Consider the following 15,918-nt stretch of genomic DNA (forward strand, 5'->3'; position numbering starts at 1 on the left):
AATGAAAGTTTTAGATAAGACATATCTCTATAATGAGCTATTATATTAATAGACTAACATTGGCAACATCACTGGGCTCCCCCAGATTCGCCGACGACCCGCAGTGACTGCCCCCAGTGAGAGGAAAACATTGAGCGAGATGAATGAACTTTCCCCCGCCTCCCTCTTCTCCGCATGTTGTTCAGAACACAGTCTGCTCTCCAAACAGTGACAGTGAAGGAGAGCGAGGGAAACTTTGAAAACGTTTGTGTGTGTAATGTTTACTGTTAATTTCTGATAGCTTATTTAACTTTTGTTGAATGTTTTTCACGTTTTGGCAATGTTTCCCATGCAAATAACGCGCAATGTTTCCCATGCAAATAAAGCAATTGTGAATAGAGAGAAGGCCGTTTAATTAACGCGGAAAGGGCACAGACCTACCCAGTTCCCACTTTAGGAAGAGGATTAGTGGAATAAAAACGGCTCGCATAAAGCTCCGTAAGGAAGAGTTTACACTTTCCGAAAGGAGGGGAGGGGGAGCGAATAGGGAACCTAAAAGGGCTGTGCAACGTCAGCATCAACAATCGATACCCGGGAATTGAAGGAGTGAATAGAGCAGAGGACAGTCGTTGTGGATACTGCCGCCGCTCTGTTAAAAACATTCCAGCAGCTCAATCATTCCATTATCGCGTTGCAGTTTTGCGTAAAACCGCATACCTTCTGACTGACACTAGCAGACAGAAGGTTAGCTCACAGGTTGCATAAGTCTTATTATTATTATTGAACAATACGGGAGTAGTGGGAGCAGTGAAAAGAACAGAGAAGGATAATATCTGTAGAGAAGAGGCAACACTGTAGGTTACAGTTTTCTTTGTTGAGTTCCTCTGCAAAACTAAAGGCTAAAAGATGTCTAAACCAAATTACACAGGAACCTTTCACATGGTGTCTCAAGATAACTTCGAGAACTACCTCGCAGCGTTGGGTAAGATTATATGAATCGTAATGTCTTTGTCTGTTACCACATATTAGCTACAAATGCGTCATTGTTAAAAAGTGTCAAATTCTGTAGTTGTAATGTGTAAAATGACACGTTAAGAGCTTAATGTACCTCTGCAACTTGCCTCCTTTCATTTGAATTTAACACGATTCATTCATTCTATTTTACTGAATTTAAAATATTTTTTCCCTTTGTTTGCCTACTGCTTTGAGATTTAATTTGAGGGGTAGTGACTCATCGAAAGGTTTACCGTTTCCATTACTAGGGCCGAGTGATAGATCATCATGGCGCCTTAGCCTGTAAATGACCCTGGACACAGACAGGGGTGTGTGTGTGCCTCTGTCTGTGTGATATCTGGAAACATTAACAGGACATGTGAAAGGACAGACACAGCTGTAGGTCAGAGATGTTGCCTCAGATACACAACCTCATTACTAGAATGGCAAGGTGTTATGTTTGGTTGATTAATTCTCTCCCTCTCTCTCTCCGTCAGATATTAATTTTGCCCTGCGGAAGATAGTGTGTATGTTGAAGCCCACTAAACAGATAGTCCACGACCCGGCCACGGGCAGTATGAAGATCCGCACACTCACCACCTTTAAGGACTTTGATATGGATTTCAAACTGGGTCAGGTCTTCACCGAGGACCTGGGACCTGTGGATGGACGAGTCTGTCAGGTGCTTGTGTTTACAGTTCTACATGTATGGTTGGGTGGGTGGTCTCTGTGTACTTCATCATGTGCTGTTAGTAAAGACAGTGGCTAAATGTATTTCTGTTATCTGGTGATGTTTTCCCTTATGTTTGTCTGTTTCATGGCTTGTTCAGACTTGTTCAAATTCTCTCTAATTGGCTTCATATAGGTGTACTTGTCATACTACTTTGCTTTGTTTGGGTGAATAGACTTTTTGCCAGCTGTATGTGTGTGTGTGTGTGTGTGTGGCTATTTTGGCCCGTCTATGAGAGTGTACCACCTGTTGTTTTCCTGTCACAACCACCCCCGTTGCTTGTTTTCAGACCGGGCCAAACAGAGTGGTTCAAGGCAATGGTTGTGTGTGTGCTTTCATGTTTTTTTAAAGACCACTGTGTGTGTGTGTGTGTGTGTGTGTGTGTGTGTGTGTGAACCCTGTTTGTAGACCACAGTGGACTGGGAGGGTGATAAGCTGGTGTGTGTTCAGAGAGGAGAGAAGGAGGGAAGAGGATGGACACACTGGCTGGAGGGAGACAAGCTACACTTGGTGAGAATGGAGGGAGGGATGGATTAACAGAGAGGGATAAAGATTGGAAGGGAATTGGAATAGAGGTGAACACCAGAGCAAGGGAGGAAGGCCAGAGCAAGGGAGGAAGGCCAGAGCAAGGGAGGAAGGCCAGAGCAAGGGAGGAAGGCCAGAGCAAGGGAGGAAGGCCTGAGGCCTGAGCAAGGGAGGAAGGCCAGAGCAAGGGAAGAGAGCAGGAAAGATTTGGGAGGAAAGAATATGCTGGAATTGATATACCATTTTGAAAGTGGGGGATATGCAAATCAGATTTGGTAATGGAAGTTATTCACTGCCTACGGCGCGCACGTGTCCGTGTGTTTTGTGTGAGAACAAATGAGTTCCTAAAACAATAGGGGGTGTATGGCCCTCAAACCTCCTTATTTGTTGCCTGTACATGGGAAAGAAATGTGTGGGACCCGAAGGAGGAGAAAGAAACGGAGGAAAACACTGTTAAGAGTCTTCAGGGTGAAGGAATGAACAGGAAGAATAAGGTTATTGTTCGTTACCATTTTAATGAGCTAAATACAGACTTCAACAAGACTCTTCATAGTGAAGGGATTGGGAGGAGAATCACAAGCTTCTGTTTAGGCCTGTGCTTCAGATGGACTTTAGCTGGGAAATCTGTTTTTGCTTGTGATTACATGCAAATGCTGATTACGATTTCAAACAATCAGCATTGTTTTATTAAACAGCTCCCAAATGCTTCTAAAAACAGATTTCCCAGCTAATGTCCATCTGAAGCACAGGCCTAAACAGAAGCTTGTGATTCTCCTCCCAATCCCTTCACTATGAAGAGTCTTGTTGAAGTCTGTATTTAGCTCATTAAAATGGTAACGAACAATAACCTTTCCTTATTCTTCCTGTTCCTGCCCATGCCTTCACCCTGAAGACTCTTTGCTTGTGATTACATGCAAATACTCATTACGATTACAAACAATCAGCATTGTTTTATTAAACAGCTTCTAATAGAAAACAATACCTCATTGAAATTTTGTTCAATTCCGGAAGAGAGTTTTGGAAATAAATGCCACTGGGGATCAGGCAGTAAACGGTGGATTTGGTGAGTAACACAAGAAGAGGGGGAGGGAGGGGGGGGAGTGAGATTGAGAGCTGGGAAGTACATGTGTGGGGGGTGGAGATAAGGAAGGGGAGAGGGGATTACTGAGTCCGGAGAGAAAAGAGGACAGCGTTTTTATTGTGACTGAGTCCATTAATGATATTTTCGCACCCACGCACTCACCCACGCACGCACTCACGCACGCACCCACGCACTCACCTACGCACGCACGCACTCACCTACGCACGCACGCACTCACCTACGCACGCACGCACTCACCTACGCACGCACGCACTCACCTACGCACGCACTCACCTACGCACGCACTCACTCACTCACCCACGCACGCACTCACCTACGCACGCACTCACTCACCCACCCACGCACTCACCTACGCACTCACGCACCCACCTACACACCCACCCACCCACGAACCCACCCACGCACTCACCCACCCACGCACTCACCCACCTACGCACGCGCCCACCCACGCACTCACTCACTCTCACACACACTCACTCACTCACTCACTCACTCACTCACTCACTCACTCACTCACCCAAACTTCTCCCTCTTTTGTCTTTCTCCACCCTCTTCTCAACCTGTCCTTTTTTTGCCCTCTAGGAGATGAGAGTTGGAGATGTGGTCGCCAGGCAACTCTTCAAGAAGGCAGACTGAAACCACTGGGAAGGATCCCGTTCATCAACTCAACATTCATGATTCTCATTAGAAAAGTCTAGGACTTGGTATATAAGTGCCAAAGTTTTAAAAAATATGATCATCATTGTTTTAAAAACCATTACTTAATGGACAACATTTAACATTTAAGATATTTTTAATTAGTGTGCTATTTCACTGTGGGAAAGATTGTCAATGATCAGTTTTGAATGTTGTCATGGTACAGTGCAGGGTGAACTGTGTAAACATTCCCAGTGTGTTTCCTCATATATCACTACGCTAGTTCACAATGCCATTGAATGTTCCCTTTTGTGTTGAATGTGGCTGTTCTGTGTCTTAACTATACCACCTGATGCTCCACACTACAAATACAGATGTTGCCTCTTTATGGTACTGTTCTAACTCTTCCCTTCAATGTGTATTTATGTGTACGCTGTGATCGAACGTCAGTTCAGCGTTTTTCACTCCCATTGGTTTAGTTATTGGGGAAGGTGTGCTAACCCTTGGTCTGTGCCTAAAGGGCTGCATTTACACAGGCAGCCCAATTCTGATATTTTTGTTTTACTAATTGGTCTTTTGACCAATCCGATCAGCTCCGAAAAATATCTGATGTTATTGGTCAAAATACCAATGGAAAAAAATATCAGACTTGGGCTGCCTGTGTGAAAGCAGTCCGCAACTGATTTCAGTTGGCCTGCATTTATCTGTAAATGCTAGCTGATAACACTAGAGGGCAGGGTAAAGCAGTTTGAAGTATGGTAGCTGCTGCTACTCCTATCCTACAGGGGGCGACAAACACTTAATTAATCAGTGTCCACTCGGGTGTTGTCTACATTTAGATTCTGCACTTTGCTAAAGCGTCAACTGTTTTGACAGAATTTTCAATGCTGTTGTTAAAACATCATTGAACAGATGCTGTGATGTCAAAATGAACATCTATCTATAAACATCTACTTCAACAATCTCTTTTCCACCACAGTGATGTTCATATCAAGCTATTGACGACACCACGTCTTCGTTAGGGGAATTCCAGCTGCCCTGGGCTTTGAAAGTTCCTTAGAAAAATGTAAAATGGAGAAGCTATGACGACATTTGACCTCAGTGGTTACACTTTATTTAAGCCCTCCCCAATTGTTTTTTTCAATGACCTAAGAAACAAAGAATGTTCATAGGATGGTCAGTATATTTGCATTGCAGAGATAAGACTTTACAAAAGGGATTGTATCCAGGAACCTTCAAGGAGGAATCTGCTCAGTTATTTTCCCATGTGGGTCTTGTTCATTGAAAAAAGTAATATTTAGTTGAAAATCAGAATTAAGTCCCTGGCCACTCATCTTCCTGTGGCTCTGATAGGTAGCGGGAGGGTCTGATGTCATTTCCTCTCATTCCATTATTGTGATCCGATTGGCTGAATTGCTCTGATGTTGTCATTGTTATGGTGGCGCCATCAGCCTCAACTTCACAGTCTGACGTATAGCCGTTTACCTGAATAACAGCTGGGATACACAAGGGAAATAGTATGAGCACACAACAATAACCCTCTAACCTTACGTAGTACAGCATTTATCATTCATGAAGCCTACACAGGCCCCATCTCATCATGTCCATAGAGGTAACAATACATCTGTATTTTAATGATTTGATTTAGGCTCTTGCAAATGGAGAAATAGCTCATCCTGATTGTTGATTATATGGGCAGCCTCAGTTTAGATTACATTACATCTGATCCATTCTAAGTGAGGAGAGTCATCACATTATTGATCATTGGGAAGCTGCAGAACTACTATGAGTGATGGGAATGGTGTAATATAGACGAATGAACAGGTTTATCACATATAGCGACTCCACATGGAAACAATGTGTTTTTTGCGATTTGTCAGGAGATGATTTAAAGGGGTAGTTCATCAACATGTCTAATTGAATTTATCTTATGGATACCTTGCACTCGATTCAATCCATATTGTCGAAGTTCAGCACTATGGCGCTGAATTACGTGCTTGAAATTGAAAGGTAATTTCCAATTGAGCTGACATCGCTTAGGGGAACGTTGCCTTTACATTTCAATCGCTCTATAGAGATGAACCTCAGCTATATGGATTGAATCGAGCCCTTAAACCATGGTATCCAGGGTCCCATCACTCATATTGTTCTGCACTCTATGGTGCTAATGCTAACCTGTAGCTCAGCAAACAAACCCAACTTACTCTCTGGGTGTACTGAATACCTCCTTTCTTGTGCACTAGAGGAGGGACATTTGTAATTGTGGTGAACTATTCCAACTACCACTGAGGGACTTTCACCTGTGTTGATGAAGAGTGGCTCAGTGGCTTTCTGGTCCAGGCTCCAATGGCTGTTGCACTCGGTGGGGAACTTGAGCTCAGCTGGTGCGAATGAAGGAGGTGCAGGCTCCACAGGAATTCCAGGACCACTGGAGTTGGCTACAGACAGACAGGCAGACAGACATGAGATCACTGAGTAGCACTATAAACATTCATATACAAGCTGTATCTTATCTGACTTGTTATTGTGGGTAAGTCCAACCTCTACTGGTGAAGCGTTGATAAAAAGGACAGTCACCAAATGTGTCAACCGGTGACGCCACTGTACTTTACACAACACTTTCTTGCTATGAGTTAGCTGACTGTGAAACGTGTCATGTGGTTTTCCAATAACCGTGTCAAGCTCAACATAGAACAGGATGTGGTTTTGTCCCCAAGTCTCAGAAAATCAAGAAGCTACAGTAGAAGCTTGTTTCATACCTACTATAGTTTCCTAACTGATAATGAGTAGATGTACATGGAATCTGGAGGCAGTTGTTCTTATTTCTACCTTCACAGGGTAGTCTAACTGGTTATGTATTCGGTGGAACCTACATTTAGTTTGATTTTAATTAAATATATATATGATTGAAATGTCAATGTCAAATAACCTTCAGAAATATCATTTCAAACAACATTTTCCAAAAAGAGAATATGAGTTTGAGATCACAGATATGTGTGCCTACAATGTTCTCTCAATTGCCCATTTTATGCTCAGCCGTTTCTCAACGAGATATTAGGCTGAAACATAAATGTTATAACCAGAAGCCAATAGCAGTGGTGTCTAGTGTCCCCCCTTATATAAGCTCCTGTGACTTTTATCTGCACTTGGACTCATATTGGTTGATGTGCTGTGCACTCAGCCCCTGATCGAGCATAAACATGAGCGATGCATGCGAGCTTCACTATAACTCATATTGTCTTTGATCTGATTCATCTCTAGAGGAAGTGGCGAGTTCCTACGTCTGACGGTGAAAAGCAATGACCTTGTTTCCTTTCATTCAATCCAAATTACGTCTAGCACCGTCTAGCACTAAGAGTTCTCACTGCCTCTACATCTGTCACCGGGTAAAATCTACATGATCTGAAATCTGCTGGCTGGGAAATCACACAGAGAAACGAAAAGAGCATTTACTTAACAATTGGTAGGCTTAACTATCAAGTGGGGCTTTTTGAATGACTCCCAAAGAAACAAACAAGTTGTTGATAGGTTACAATGATGTATGTACAACAGCCCTCAGAGTGGAGTAGCATACAGCTGAGGTGGACTTGATCAAGCAAGTTGATTTCACCTGTTGACTCGCTCATGCAATCACACACCTGTCAGTAATGTTCAGAACTGCCCTGATAGGCTCGTTCACACTTGTTGTTTGTATTTAAAGCCTGTCAAGCCATGGCTCAGTTGCTTTCCAGTTGTGTGTGTTAAGAGTAAGTTTGTTTCCTATTTCAGATGTATTGGTTTAATAGGTTTATCAATATCACCTTGTATGTTCTACAACCTGCTCATGATGTCTCGCCTTTGTTGCAGAACCCCACAAATCCAACTTCACCATGTCCAACCACAAGTCCTCAATAAATAGGTGAACTTTGGCACTGTCTGTCATTTGCAAGTACTCATGGTGACATCTATCCAACCAATGACCTATCTAGGTTCCTTAGCTTATTTTTCATGGTCCTTCAAGACGGATGATGTTTACCAGTTGTACTGCAGCAGATTTCCATCTACCACAGCAGAAAGTGTTTAATTCTCATGTGAAGGACTGTGTAGTGGGTCACTGTAGGGAGTGTCAGTGGTTGATCAACAGGACCGGGCTCTAATAGCATGACTTTGTCTCCATTCATCATGTCTTCGGGCTACCAACATAAACAAGCACCATTGTGGGAAATGGCGGAGCGATGCTCCAGTGCTCTGGCAACACTACACCACCCCTTCCCCCAGCTACCCATATCTACTGAACCTGTAATGTCACCACTGTGGACCAGCCTTTCTTGACGCCTTGGCTAATCCATATCACAGGTTTTCAACAACCTGTGCTAATCCAAGGAGCCATCTCGCGCCTGCCTGAGGGGCAGACCCGCGCCCGTCATGGGGCAGCCTACCCCATGCTCATCCTAGCGGCCAACCTATGTCTGTCCAAGAGGTGGCCTACCAGGTACCCATACAAGGGGACTCACGTGAGCCTGCCCAAGAAGCCTACCACGCCTACATCACTCCTGACCAACCACTCTATTTTTCAATATTATTAAAATGTTTCACTGTAAAGTCTTAAATACCTACAAATTGTTCTACAGTACAAAGAGTCCCTGGAATATGGTGGGAACTCTAGCCAATACTTACATCAAATCCACGATGAGTGCACACACACACTTGGGAATTGGTAGTGATGATATACGTACCTGGCATGTATGATTGACGCTTGGCCCTCCAATAGATGCAGATCAAGATAATGATGAGTGAGGTCACCACTAGTCCTGCCCACAGACTGGTAGGTAGTATCCAGTGACACCCTGAGATGGAGGCAGAGCGACAGAGGATCAATCAAAACTGCCTAAAACCCAGACAATCTATATATGAGGCTCTATCTGAACCATTTCTGAGGGAGAACGCAATGTGCTCTAATCTTGTTTACAGTATTAGATGTACATTACTTATGTCAAATCATTCAATGAAGAGAGAAGAGGGGAGGTTGAAGAAATATTGGTAAAATGCTATATATATACCATCTAGTTTTCTATATATTCTATACTACTGTGCAATAAAAGGAGATGCTATTAGACCTACGAGATATGAAGGCACCACACACAGCATCAGTAGTCTCAGTCCCAGCACTTTTCACCTCCCTCCCGAGGTCCCCACACCTGAGAGAGGAAAGAAAGTGATTGTGAAACAGAGAAAGGAGTTTAACCCCACAGTTAACCCCGCTGTCCCACAATTGTATAAAAATGTAAAATGTTTTGTGTCAAGCAAATGCACCTACTGAGTTGACTTTCGATAAAAATCTGAGCCACTTTGTGTGAAGGGTTCTGACCTGGTGTGTGATTGGCAGTGTGTGATGGCATCGTTGACGCTGTTATAGGTCCCAGGTTGGCACGGGGCACAGACTGTGTCATTCTGGGGGTTGGCTGGGGGGTTTAGGAACAAGTGTCAGACATGTCAGCTGCTCAAAGTAAAGTACATACATCCAGCAGATTATACAAGCACAGTAATAAGATGTTTTGTACTGACAAAGGTCCACAGTGGTTTAAACATTGACCCTGAGTGCATCTTATTAGGCTACAGATATATTTTTTTGTCAGGTGTCTTTTCAATACCAGCCTTAGTATCTCCAACTCATGATCAGCTCATCAGAGACAAAGGTCTGTCATATTAGAACAAGGTATAGAGGCTGCTGAGGCTGCTGAGGCTGCTGAGGGGAGAACAGCCCTTAATAATGTCTGGAACGGAGCAAATGGAATGGCATCAAACCATCATTCCCCTGACTCCGCTGCAGCCATTATCACGAGCATGTCCTCCCTAATTAAGGTGCCACCAACATCCTGTGGTGTAGAGGTGAGGAGGCAGTTCTCACCTTGATTCACGACCCCTAAACCCAGAGGGCACAGGGTCACGGGTAGGCAGTGTTCACATCCATCGTCTGTACAGTAGAAACCTGTCTTACACACACATTGCCTGTCACTACTGGCTTCACACTCCCTCAATACCTTCTGGTTACTGCCTGAGAGAGGGAGAGGGAGACGGAGAGAAGAGAAGGGAGAGAATGAGTGTGAGAGAGAGAAGGAGAGAAGAGAAGGGAGAGAATGAGTGGGAGAGAGGACGGTAAGAGGGAGAGGGAGACCGAGAGAAGAGAAGGGAGAGAAAGGGTGGGAGAGAGGACGGTAGAGGGAGAGGGAGACAGAGAGAAGAGAAGGGAGAGAAAGAGTGGGAGAGAGGATGGTAGAGGGAGAGGGAGACGGAGAGAAGAGAAGGGAGAGAGAGTGGGAGAGAGGATGGTAGAGGGAGGGATGGATGGGGTATTGAACGGGAGAGGCAGAAAAAGACGAAGTGAGGTGAAAATAATGTCAAGAGAGATGAGGTAGGATAGAGAGAGGGGATGTAAAGATGAGGAGAGAGGTGGGATAGAGAGAGGGGATGGAAAGATGAGGAGAGAGGGGATGGAAAGATGAGGAGAGAGGTGGGATAGAGAGAGGGGATGGAAAGATGAGGAGAGAGGTGGGATAGAGAGAGGGGATGGAAAGATGAGGAGAGAGGTGGGATAGAGAGAGGGGATGGAAAGATGAGGAGAGAGGTGGGATAGAGAGAGGGGATGGAAAGATGAGGAGAGAGGCGGGATAGAGAGAGGAGATGGAAAGATGAGGAGAGAGGTGGGATAGAGAGAGGGGATGGAAAGATGAGGAGAGAAGTGGGATAGAGAGAGGGGATGGAAAGATGAGGAGAGAAGTGGGATAGAGAGAGGGGATGGAAAGATGAGGAGAGAGGTGGGATAGAGAGAGGGGATGGAAAGATGAGGAGAGAGGTGGGATAAAGAGAGGGGATGGAAAGATGAGGAGAGAGGTGGGATAGAGAGAGGGGATGGAAAGATGAGGAGAGAGGTGGGATAGAGAGAGGGGATGGAAAGATGAGGAGAGAAGTGGGATAGAGAGAGGGGATGGAAAGATGAGGAGAGAAGTGGGATAGAGAGAGGGGATGGAAAGATGAGGAGAGAAGTGGGATAGAGAGAGGGGATGGAAAGATGAGGAGAGAGGTGGGATAGAGAGAGGGGATGGAAAGATGAGGAGAGAAGTGGGATAGAGAGAGGGGATGGAAAGATGAGGAGAGAAGTGGGATAGAGAGAGGGGATGGAAAGATGAGGAGAGAGGTGGGATAGAGAGAGGGGATGGAAAGATGAGGAGAGAGGTGGGATAAAGAGAGGGGATGGAAAGATGAGGAGAGAGGTGGGATAGAGAGAGGGGATGGAAAGATGAGGAGAGAGGTGGGATAGAGAGAGGGGATGGAAAGATGAGGAGAGAAGTGGGATAGAGAGAGGGGATGGAAAGATGAGGAGAGAAGTGGGATAGAGAGAGGGGATGGAAAGATGAGGAGAGAAGTGGGATAGAGAGAGGGGATGGAAAGAGAGGAGGGTCGGGGGGAGTGAGAGAGAGAGACCGCGAGAGAGTGGGAGAGAGAGAGAGCAGGGGTGGGGAGTGAGAGAGGATGAGTCGGATCAGAAAGGGATTATTTTAAGGAGACAGGGGAACAATGAGTGGAACTGTCAGAACAGGGAAGAGGGAGGGGGGGGGGACTTACTGGAATAGCAGACCCTACAGGGTAGACATTGTTTCAAGAAGTTTAATTCAGCAGTGTAGTATTCATGTTGACAGGTTTCACACTCTGTTTTTGTAGACTTGCCACAGTCGGTGCGAACATACTGTCCTGGAGTGAGGTTGGGAATGAGAGAATGACAGAGAAATGTGATCATCCATACCCCCACATATAGGCCACCGTATTATACTGTCCATAGTAACATGTTCATCACAGGAGGTTGGTGTCATTTTAATTGGGGAGGATAGGCTCGTGGTAATGGCTGGAGCAGAATGAGTGGAATGGTATTATCAACATCAAACAAATGTTTGCCATGTGTTTGATGCCATTCCATTTGTGCCGTTCAAGCCATTATTATGAGCCGTCCTCCCCCCAGCAGCCTCCTGTGTGTTCATGTAGTGTTGTGGAGATAAAGGGACTGCTGTTTTCCCCTCTATACTCAAATCAAATCAAATCAAATTTTATTTGTCACATACACATGGTTAGCAGATGTTAATACTGCAGTTCATCATTTGATAATATTGTCCTGTTGCAGACAAACAGTTAATACATATAATATGAGGTGCTTGTATAATGCTGATATTTTAGACATCTTGCTCCAACAGCCACCTGAACAACAGAAACACACCAGTAGTCACAGACCTTTATGACAACAGAAACACACCAGTAGTCACAGACCTTTATGACAACAGAAACACACCAGTAGTCACAGACCTTTATGACAACAGAAACACACCAGTAGTCACTGACCTTTACGACAATAGAAACACACCAGTAGTCACAGACCTTTATGACAACAGAAACACACCAGTAGTCACAGACCTTTATGACAACAGAAACACACCAGTAGTCACAGACCTTTATGACAACAGAAACACACCAGTAGTCACAGACCTTTATGACAACAGAAACACACCAGTAGTCACAGACCTTTATGACAACAGAAACACACCAGTAGTCACAGACCTTTATGACAACAGAAACACACCAGTAGTCACAGACCTTTATGACAACAGAAACACACCAGTAGTCACTGACCTTTACGACAACGGAAACACACCAGTAGTCACAGACCTTTATGACAACAGAAACACACCAGTAGTCACAGACCTTTACGACAACAGAAACACACCAGTAGTCACTGACCTTTACGACAATAGAAACACACCAGTAGTCACTGACCTTTGCGACAACAGAAACACACCAGTAGTCACTGACCTTTATGACAACAGAAACACACCAGTAGTCACTGACCTTTATGACAACAGAAACACACCAGTAGTCACTGACCTTTACGACAACAGAAACACACCAGTAGTCACAGACCTTTACGACAACAGAAACTCACCAGTAGTCACTGACCTTTATGACAACAGAAACACACCAGTAGTCACAGACCTTTACGACAACAGAAACACACCAGTAGTCACTGACCTTTACGACAACAGAAACACACCAGTAGTCACAGACCTTTACGACAACAGAAACACACCAGTAGTCACTGACCTTTACGACAACAGAAACACACCAGTAGTCACTGACCTTTACGACAACAGAAACACACCAGTAGTCACTGACCTTTACGACAACAGAAACACACCAGTAGTCACAGACCTTTACGACAACAGAAACACACCAGTAGTCACTGACCTTTACGACAACAGAAACACACCAGTAGTCACAGACCTTTACGACAACAGAAACACACCAGTAGTCACTGACCTTTACGACAACAGAAACACACCAGTAGTCACTGACCTTTACGACAACAGAAACACACCAGTAGTCACTGACCTTTATGACAACAGAAACACACCAGTAGTCACTGACCTTTACGACAACAGAAACACACCAGTAGTCACTGACCTTTACGACAATAGAAACACACCAGTAGTCACTGACCTTTACGACAATAGAAACACACCAGTAGTCACTGACCTTTACGACAACAGAAACACACCAGTAGTCACTGACTTTTACGACAATAGAAACACACCAGTAGTCACTGACCTTTACGACAACAGAAACACACCAGTAGTCACTGACCTTTATGACAATAGAAACACACCAGTAGTCACTGACCTTTACGACAATAGAAACACACCAGTAGTCACAGACCTTTACGACAACAGAAACACACCAGTAGTCACAGACCTTTATGACAACAGAAACACACCAGTAGTCACAGACCTTTATGACAACAGAAACACACCAGTAGTCACTGACCTTTACGACAACAGAAACACACCAGTAGTCACAGACCTTTACGACAACAGAAACACACCAGTAGTCACAGACCTTTATGACAACAGAAACACACCAGTAGTCACAGACCTTTATGACAACAGAAACACACCAGTAGTCACTGACCTTTACGACAACAGAAACACACCAGTAGTCACTGACCTTTACGACAACAGAAACACACCAGTAGTCACTGACCTTTACGACAACAGAAACACACCAGTAGTCACTGACCTTTACGACAACATAAACACACCAGTAGTCACAGACCTTTATGACAACAGAAACACACCAGTAGTCACTGACCTTTACGACAACAGAAACACACCAGTAGTCACTGACCTTTATGACAACAGAAACACACCAGTAGTCACTGACCTTTACGACAACAGAAACACACCAGTAGTCACTGACCTTTATGACAACAGAAACACACCAGTAGTCACTGACCTTTACGACAACAGAAACACACCAGTAGTCACAGACCTTTACGATAACAGAAACACACCAGTAGTCACTGACCTTTACGACAACAGAAACACACCAGTAGTCACAGACCTTTACGACAACAGAAACACACCAGTAGTCACTGACCTTTACGACAACAGAAACACACCAGTAGTCACTGACCTTTACGACAACAGAAACACACCAGTAGTCACAGACCTTTACGACAACAGAAACACACCAGTAGTCACTGACCTTTACGACAACAGAAACACACCAGTAGTCACTGACCTTTACGACAACAGAAACACACCAGTAGTCACTGACCTTTACGGCAACAGAAACACACCAGTAGTCACTGACCTTTACGACAACAGAAACACACCAGTAGTCACTGACCTTTACGACAACAGAAACACACCAGTAGTCACTGACCTTTACGACAACAGAAACACACCAGTAGTCACAGACCTTTACGACAACAGAAACACACCAGTAGTCACTGACCTTTACGACAATAGAAACACACCAGTAGTCACAGACCTTTACGACAACAGAAACACACCAGTAGTCACTGACCTTTACGACAACAGAAACACACCAGTAGTCACTGACCTTTACGACAACAGAAACACACCAGTAGTCACTGACCTTTACGACAACAGAAACACACCAGTAGTCACTGACCTTTACGACAATAGAAACACACCAGTAGTCACAGACCTTTACGACAACAGAAACACACCAGTAGTCACAGACCTTTACGACAACAGAAACACACCAGTAGTCACTGACCTTTACGACAACAGAAACACACCAGTAGTCACTGACCTTTACGGCAACGCTCACAGCACCTTTTCACCCCAGAAGCATCATGAAGGTATTCCTCAGTTTTGCATTCCAATACCGCCATCTCTAGTCCATTTGATGATAGTCTCTTTGTTAAAATGTTGTTTTTCAGTAATTCTTCTCTGTAAAATCGTTACTATTCAAGTAAAACATTCTTCTTCACCATTCATGTTGTTGATCCACTGGTCTCAGTTGAATGTACATCCTTTCACACTCCGCCTCTCTGTCTCTAGCTCTCTCTCCTTGTTCTCTATCACTATTTCTGCCTTTGATTTCTTTCTTCCGCTGAAGTATCACTCACTCTTTGTCTTCTGCTCTGCTGTGTCCTCCGTCCTCTCAGTGAGAATATAGAGCTGCTTCCTCGCCTCTCTCACCCACCCCTTTCCCCCTCGCTTGTCCTCCAGAGCGGAAAGCCCCGATGCCCCTCATCTGCCTTGTGCGTCTCTCTCTCTCCTCCCTTTCCTTCCTGCCCTCCCTCTCTGGCACGAGGTGCACTGTTCTGGGCCGTGTAAACTAGCTGCAGAGGAGGATTCTAGAGGCTGCTTTTGGCACTGTCTCCAGATCAGTATGTCCAGATGTGGCACACAATACACACCAACACAATAAGATACTTCCCCTGACCACTCCACCCCTTCCCGTCACTCTCTCTCCCTTTATTGCTTTACTGAACCTTTGTTCTGGTAGTGTTGTAATGCCGCTAATATGGAGCTGTTGAGAGATGTGTTTCGATGATGAGATGAGTAGATTAAGACAGAAATATATACCTCTGACTCACTCTCTCTTCCTTCCTTCCTTC

At 44.6% G+C, this 15,918-nt stretch overlaps 2 protein-coding genes and 2 long non-coding RNA genes across 12 annotated transcripts; 2 read left to right on the forward strand and 2 right to left on the reverse strand.

Annotated features, from left to right (window-relative positions):
- The first annotated feature begins 164 nt into the window (after window positions 1–164).
- On the forward strand, window positions 165–4,353 carry LOC127906097 (retinol-binding protein 1-like). 2 transcript variants are annotated; one of them, XM_052494856.1, is made up of 5 exons: window positions 165–249; window positions 908–961; window positions 1,470–1,654; window positions 2,111–2,212; window positions 3,912–4,353. In XM_052494856.1, exons 2-5 carry the CDS (start codon window positions 919–921, stop codon window positions 3,963–3,965), a joined length of 384 nt encoding a protein of 127 aa, XP_052350816.1. In that variant the 5' UTR covers window positions 165–249; window positions 908–918; the 3' UTR covers window positions 3,966–4,353. The 2 variants fall into 2 exon arrangements, with proteins under 2 accessions (XP_052350816.1, XP_052350815.1); XM_052494855.1 differs by lacking the exon at window positions 165–249 and having other exon boundaries at window positions 342–961.
- A 703-nt stretch (window positions 4,354–5,056) lies between these two features.
- LOC127915235 (tumor necrosis factor receptor superfamily member 5-like) lies at window positions 5,057–15,772 on the reverse strand. The gene is made up of 8 exons (XM_052494858.1): window positions 15,105–15,772; window positions 11,568–11,693; window positions 9,853–9,999; window positions 9,313–9,406; window positions 9,066–9,142; window positions 8,681–8,791; window positions 6,266–6,403; window positions 5,057–5,461 (listed from the first exon to the last, which is right to left on the reverse strand). The coding sequence occupies exons 1-8, from the start codon at window positions 15,184–15,186 to the stop codon at window positions 5,280–5,282; spliced, it is 957 nt and encodes a 318-aa protein (XP_052350818.1). The 5' UTR covers window positions 15,187–15,772; the 3' UTR covers window positions 5,057–5,279.
- On the forward strand, window positions 10,283–11,555 carry LOC127915236 (uncharacterized). Of its 2 annotated transcripts, none has more exons than XR_008090657.1 (3): window positions 10,283–10,569; window positions 10,646–11,177; window positions 11,216–11,555. It is a non-coding gene; the product is annotated as an uncharacterized LOC127915236 (long non-coding RNA). The 2 variants fall into 2 exon arrangements; XR_008090658.1 differs by having other exon boundaries at window positions 10,646–10,987; window positions 11,026–11,555.
- Window positions 12,206–14,997, reverse strand: LOC127915240 (uncharacterized). Of its 7 annotated transcripts, none has more exons than XR_008090663.1 (3): window positions 14,961–14,997; window positions 13,737–13,808; window positions 12,206–12,296 (listed from the first exon to the last, which is right to left on the reverse strand). It is a non-coding gene; the product is annotated as an uncharacterized LOC127915240 (long non-coding RNA). The 7 variants fall into 7 exon arrangements; XR_008090664.1 differs by lacking the exon at window positions 13,737–13,808 and adding an exon at window positions 13,881–13,952; XR_008090662.1 differs by lacking the exon at window positions 14,961–14,997 and adding an exon at window positions 14,781–14,817.
- Window positions 15,773–15,918: the final 146 nt, after the last annotated feature.

Source organism: Oncorhynchus keta, chromosome 34 (assembly GCF_023373465.1).
Source record: "Oncorhynchus keta strain PuntledgeMale-10-30-2019 chromosome 34, Oket_V2, whole genome shotgun sequence".
Lineage (NCBI taxonomy): Eukaryota > Metazoa > Chordata > Actinopteri > Salmoniformes > Salmonidae > Oncorhynchus > Oncorhynchus keta.

Excerpts from the sequence above, each read along its gene's own strand:
- LOC127906097 (XM_052494855.1), top strand. The coding sequence starts at position 886 with ATGTCTAAACCAAATTACACAGGAACCTTTCACATGGTGTCTCAAGAT. Across the intron at positions 962-1,469 it reads GAACTACCTCGCAGCGTTGG|ATATTAATTTTGCCCTGCGG; the intron begins GTAAGATTATAT and ends TCTCTCCGTCAG. Across the intron at positions 1,655-2,110 it reads TGGATGGACGAGTCTGTCAG|ACCACAGTGGACTGGGAGGG; the intron begins GTGCTTGTGTTT and ends CCCTGTTTGTAG.
- LOC127915235 (XM_052494858.1), bottom strand. The coding sequence starts at position 15,186 with ATGGCGGTATTGGAATGCAAAACTGAGGAATACCTTCATGATGCTTCT. Across the intron at positions 11,694-15,104 it reads CTGTGAGCGTTGCCGTAAAG|GACAGTATGTTCGCACCGAC; the intron begins GTCAGTGACTAC and ends ACCTCACTCCAG. Across the intron at positions 6,404-8,680 it reads GCGTCAATCATACATGCCAG|CCAACTCCAGTGGTCCTGGA; the intron begins GTACGTATATCA and ends GTCTGTCTGTAG.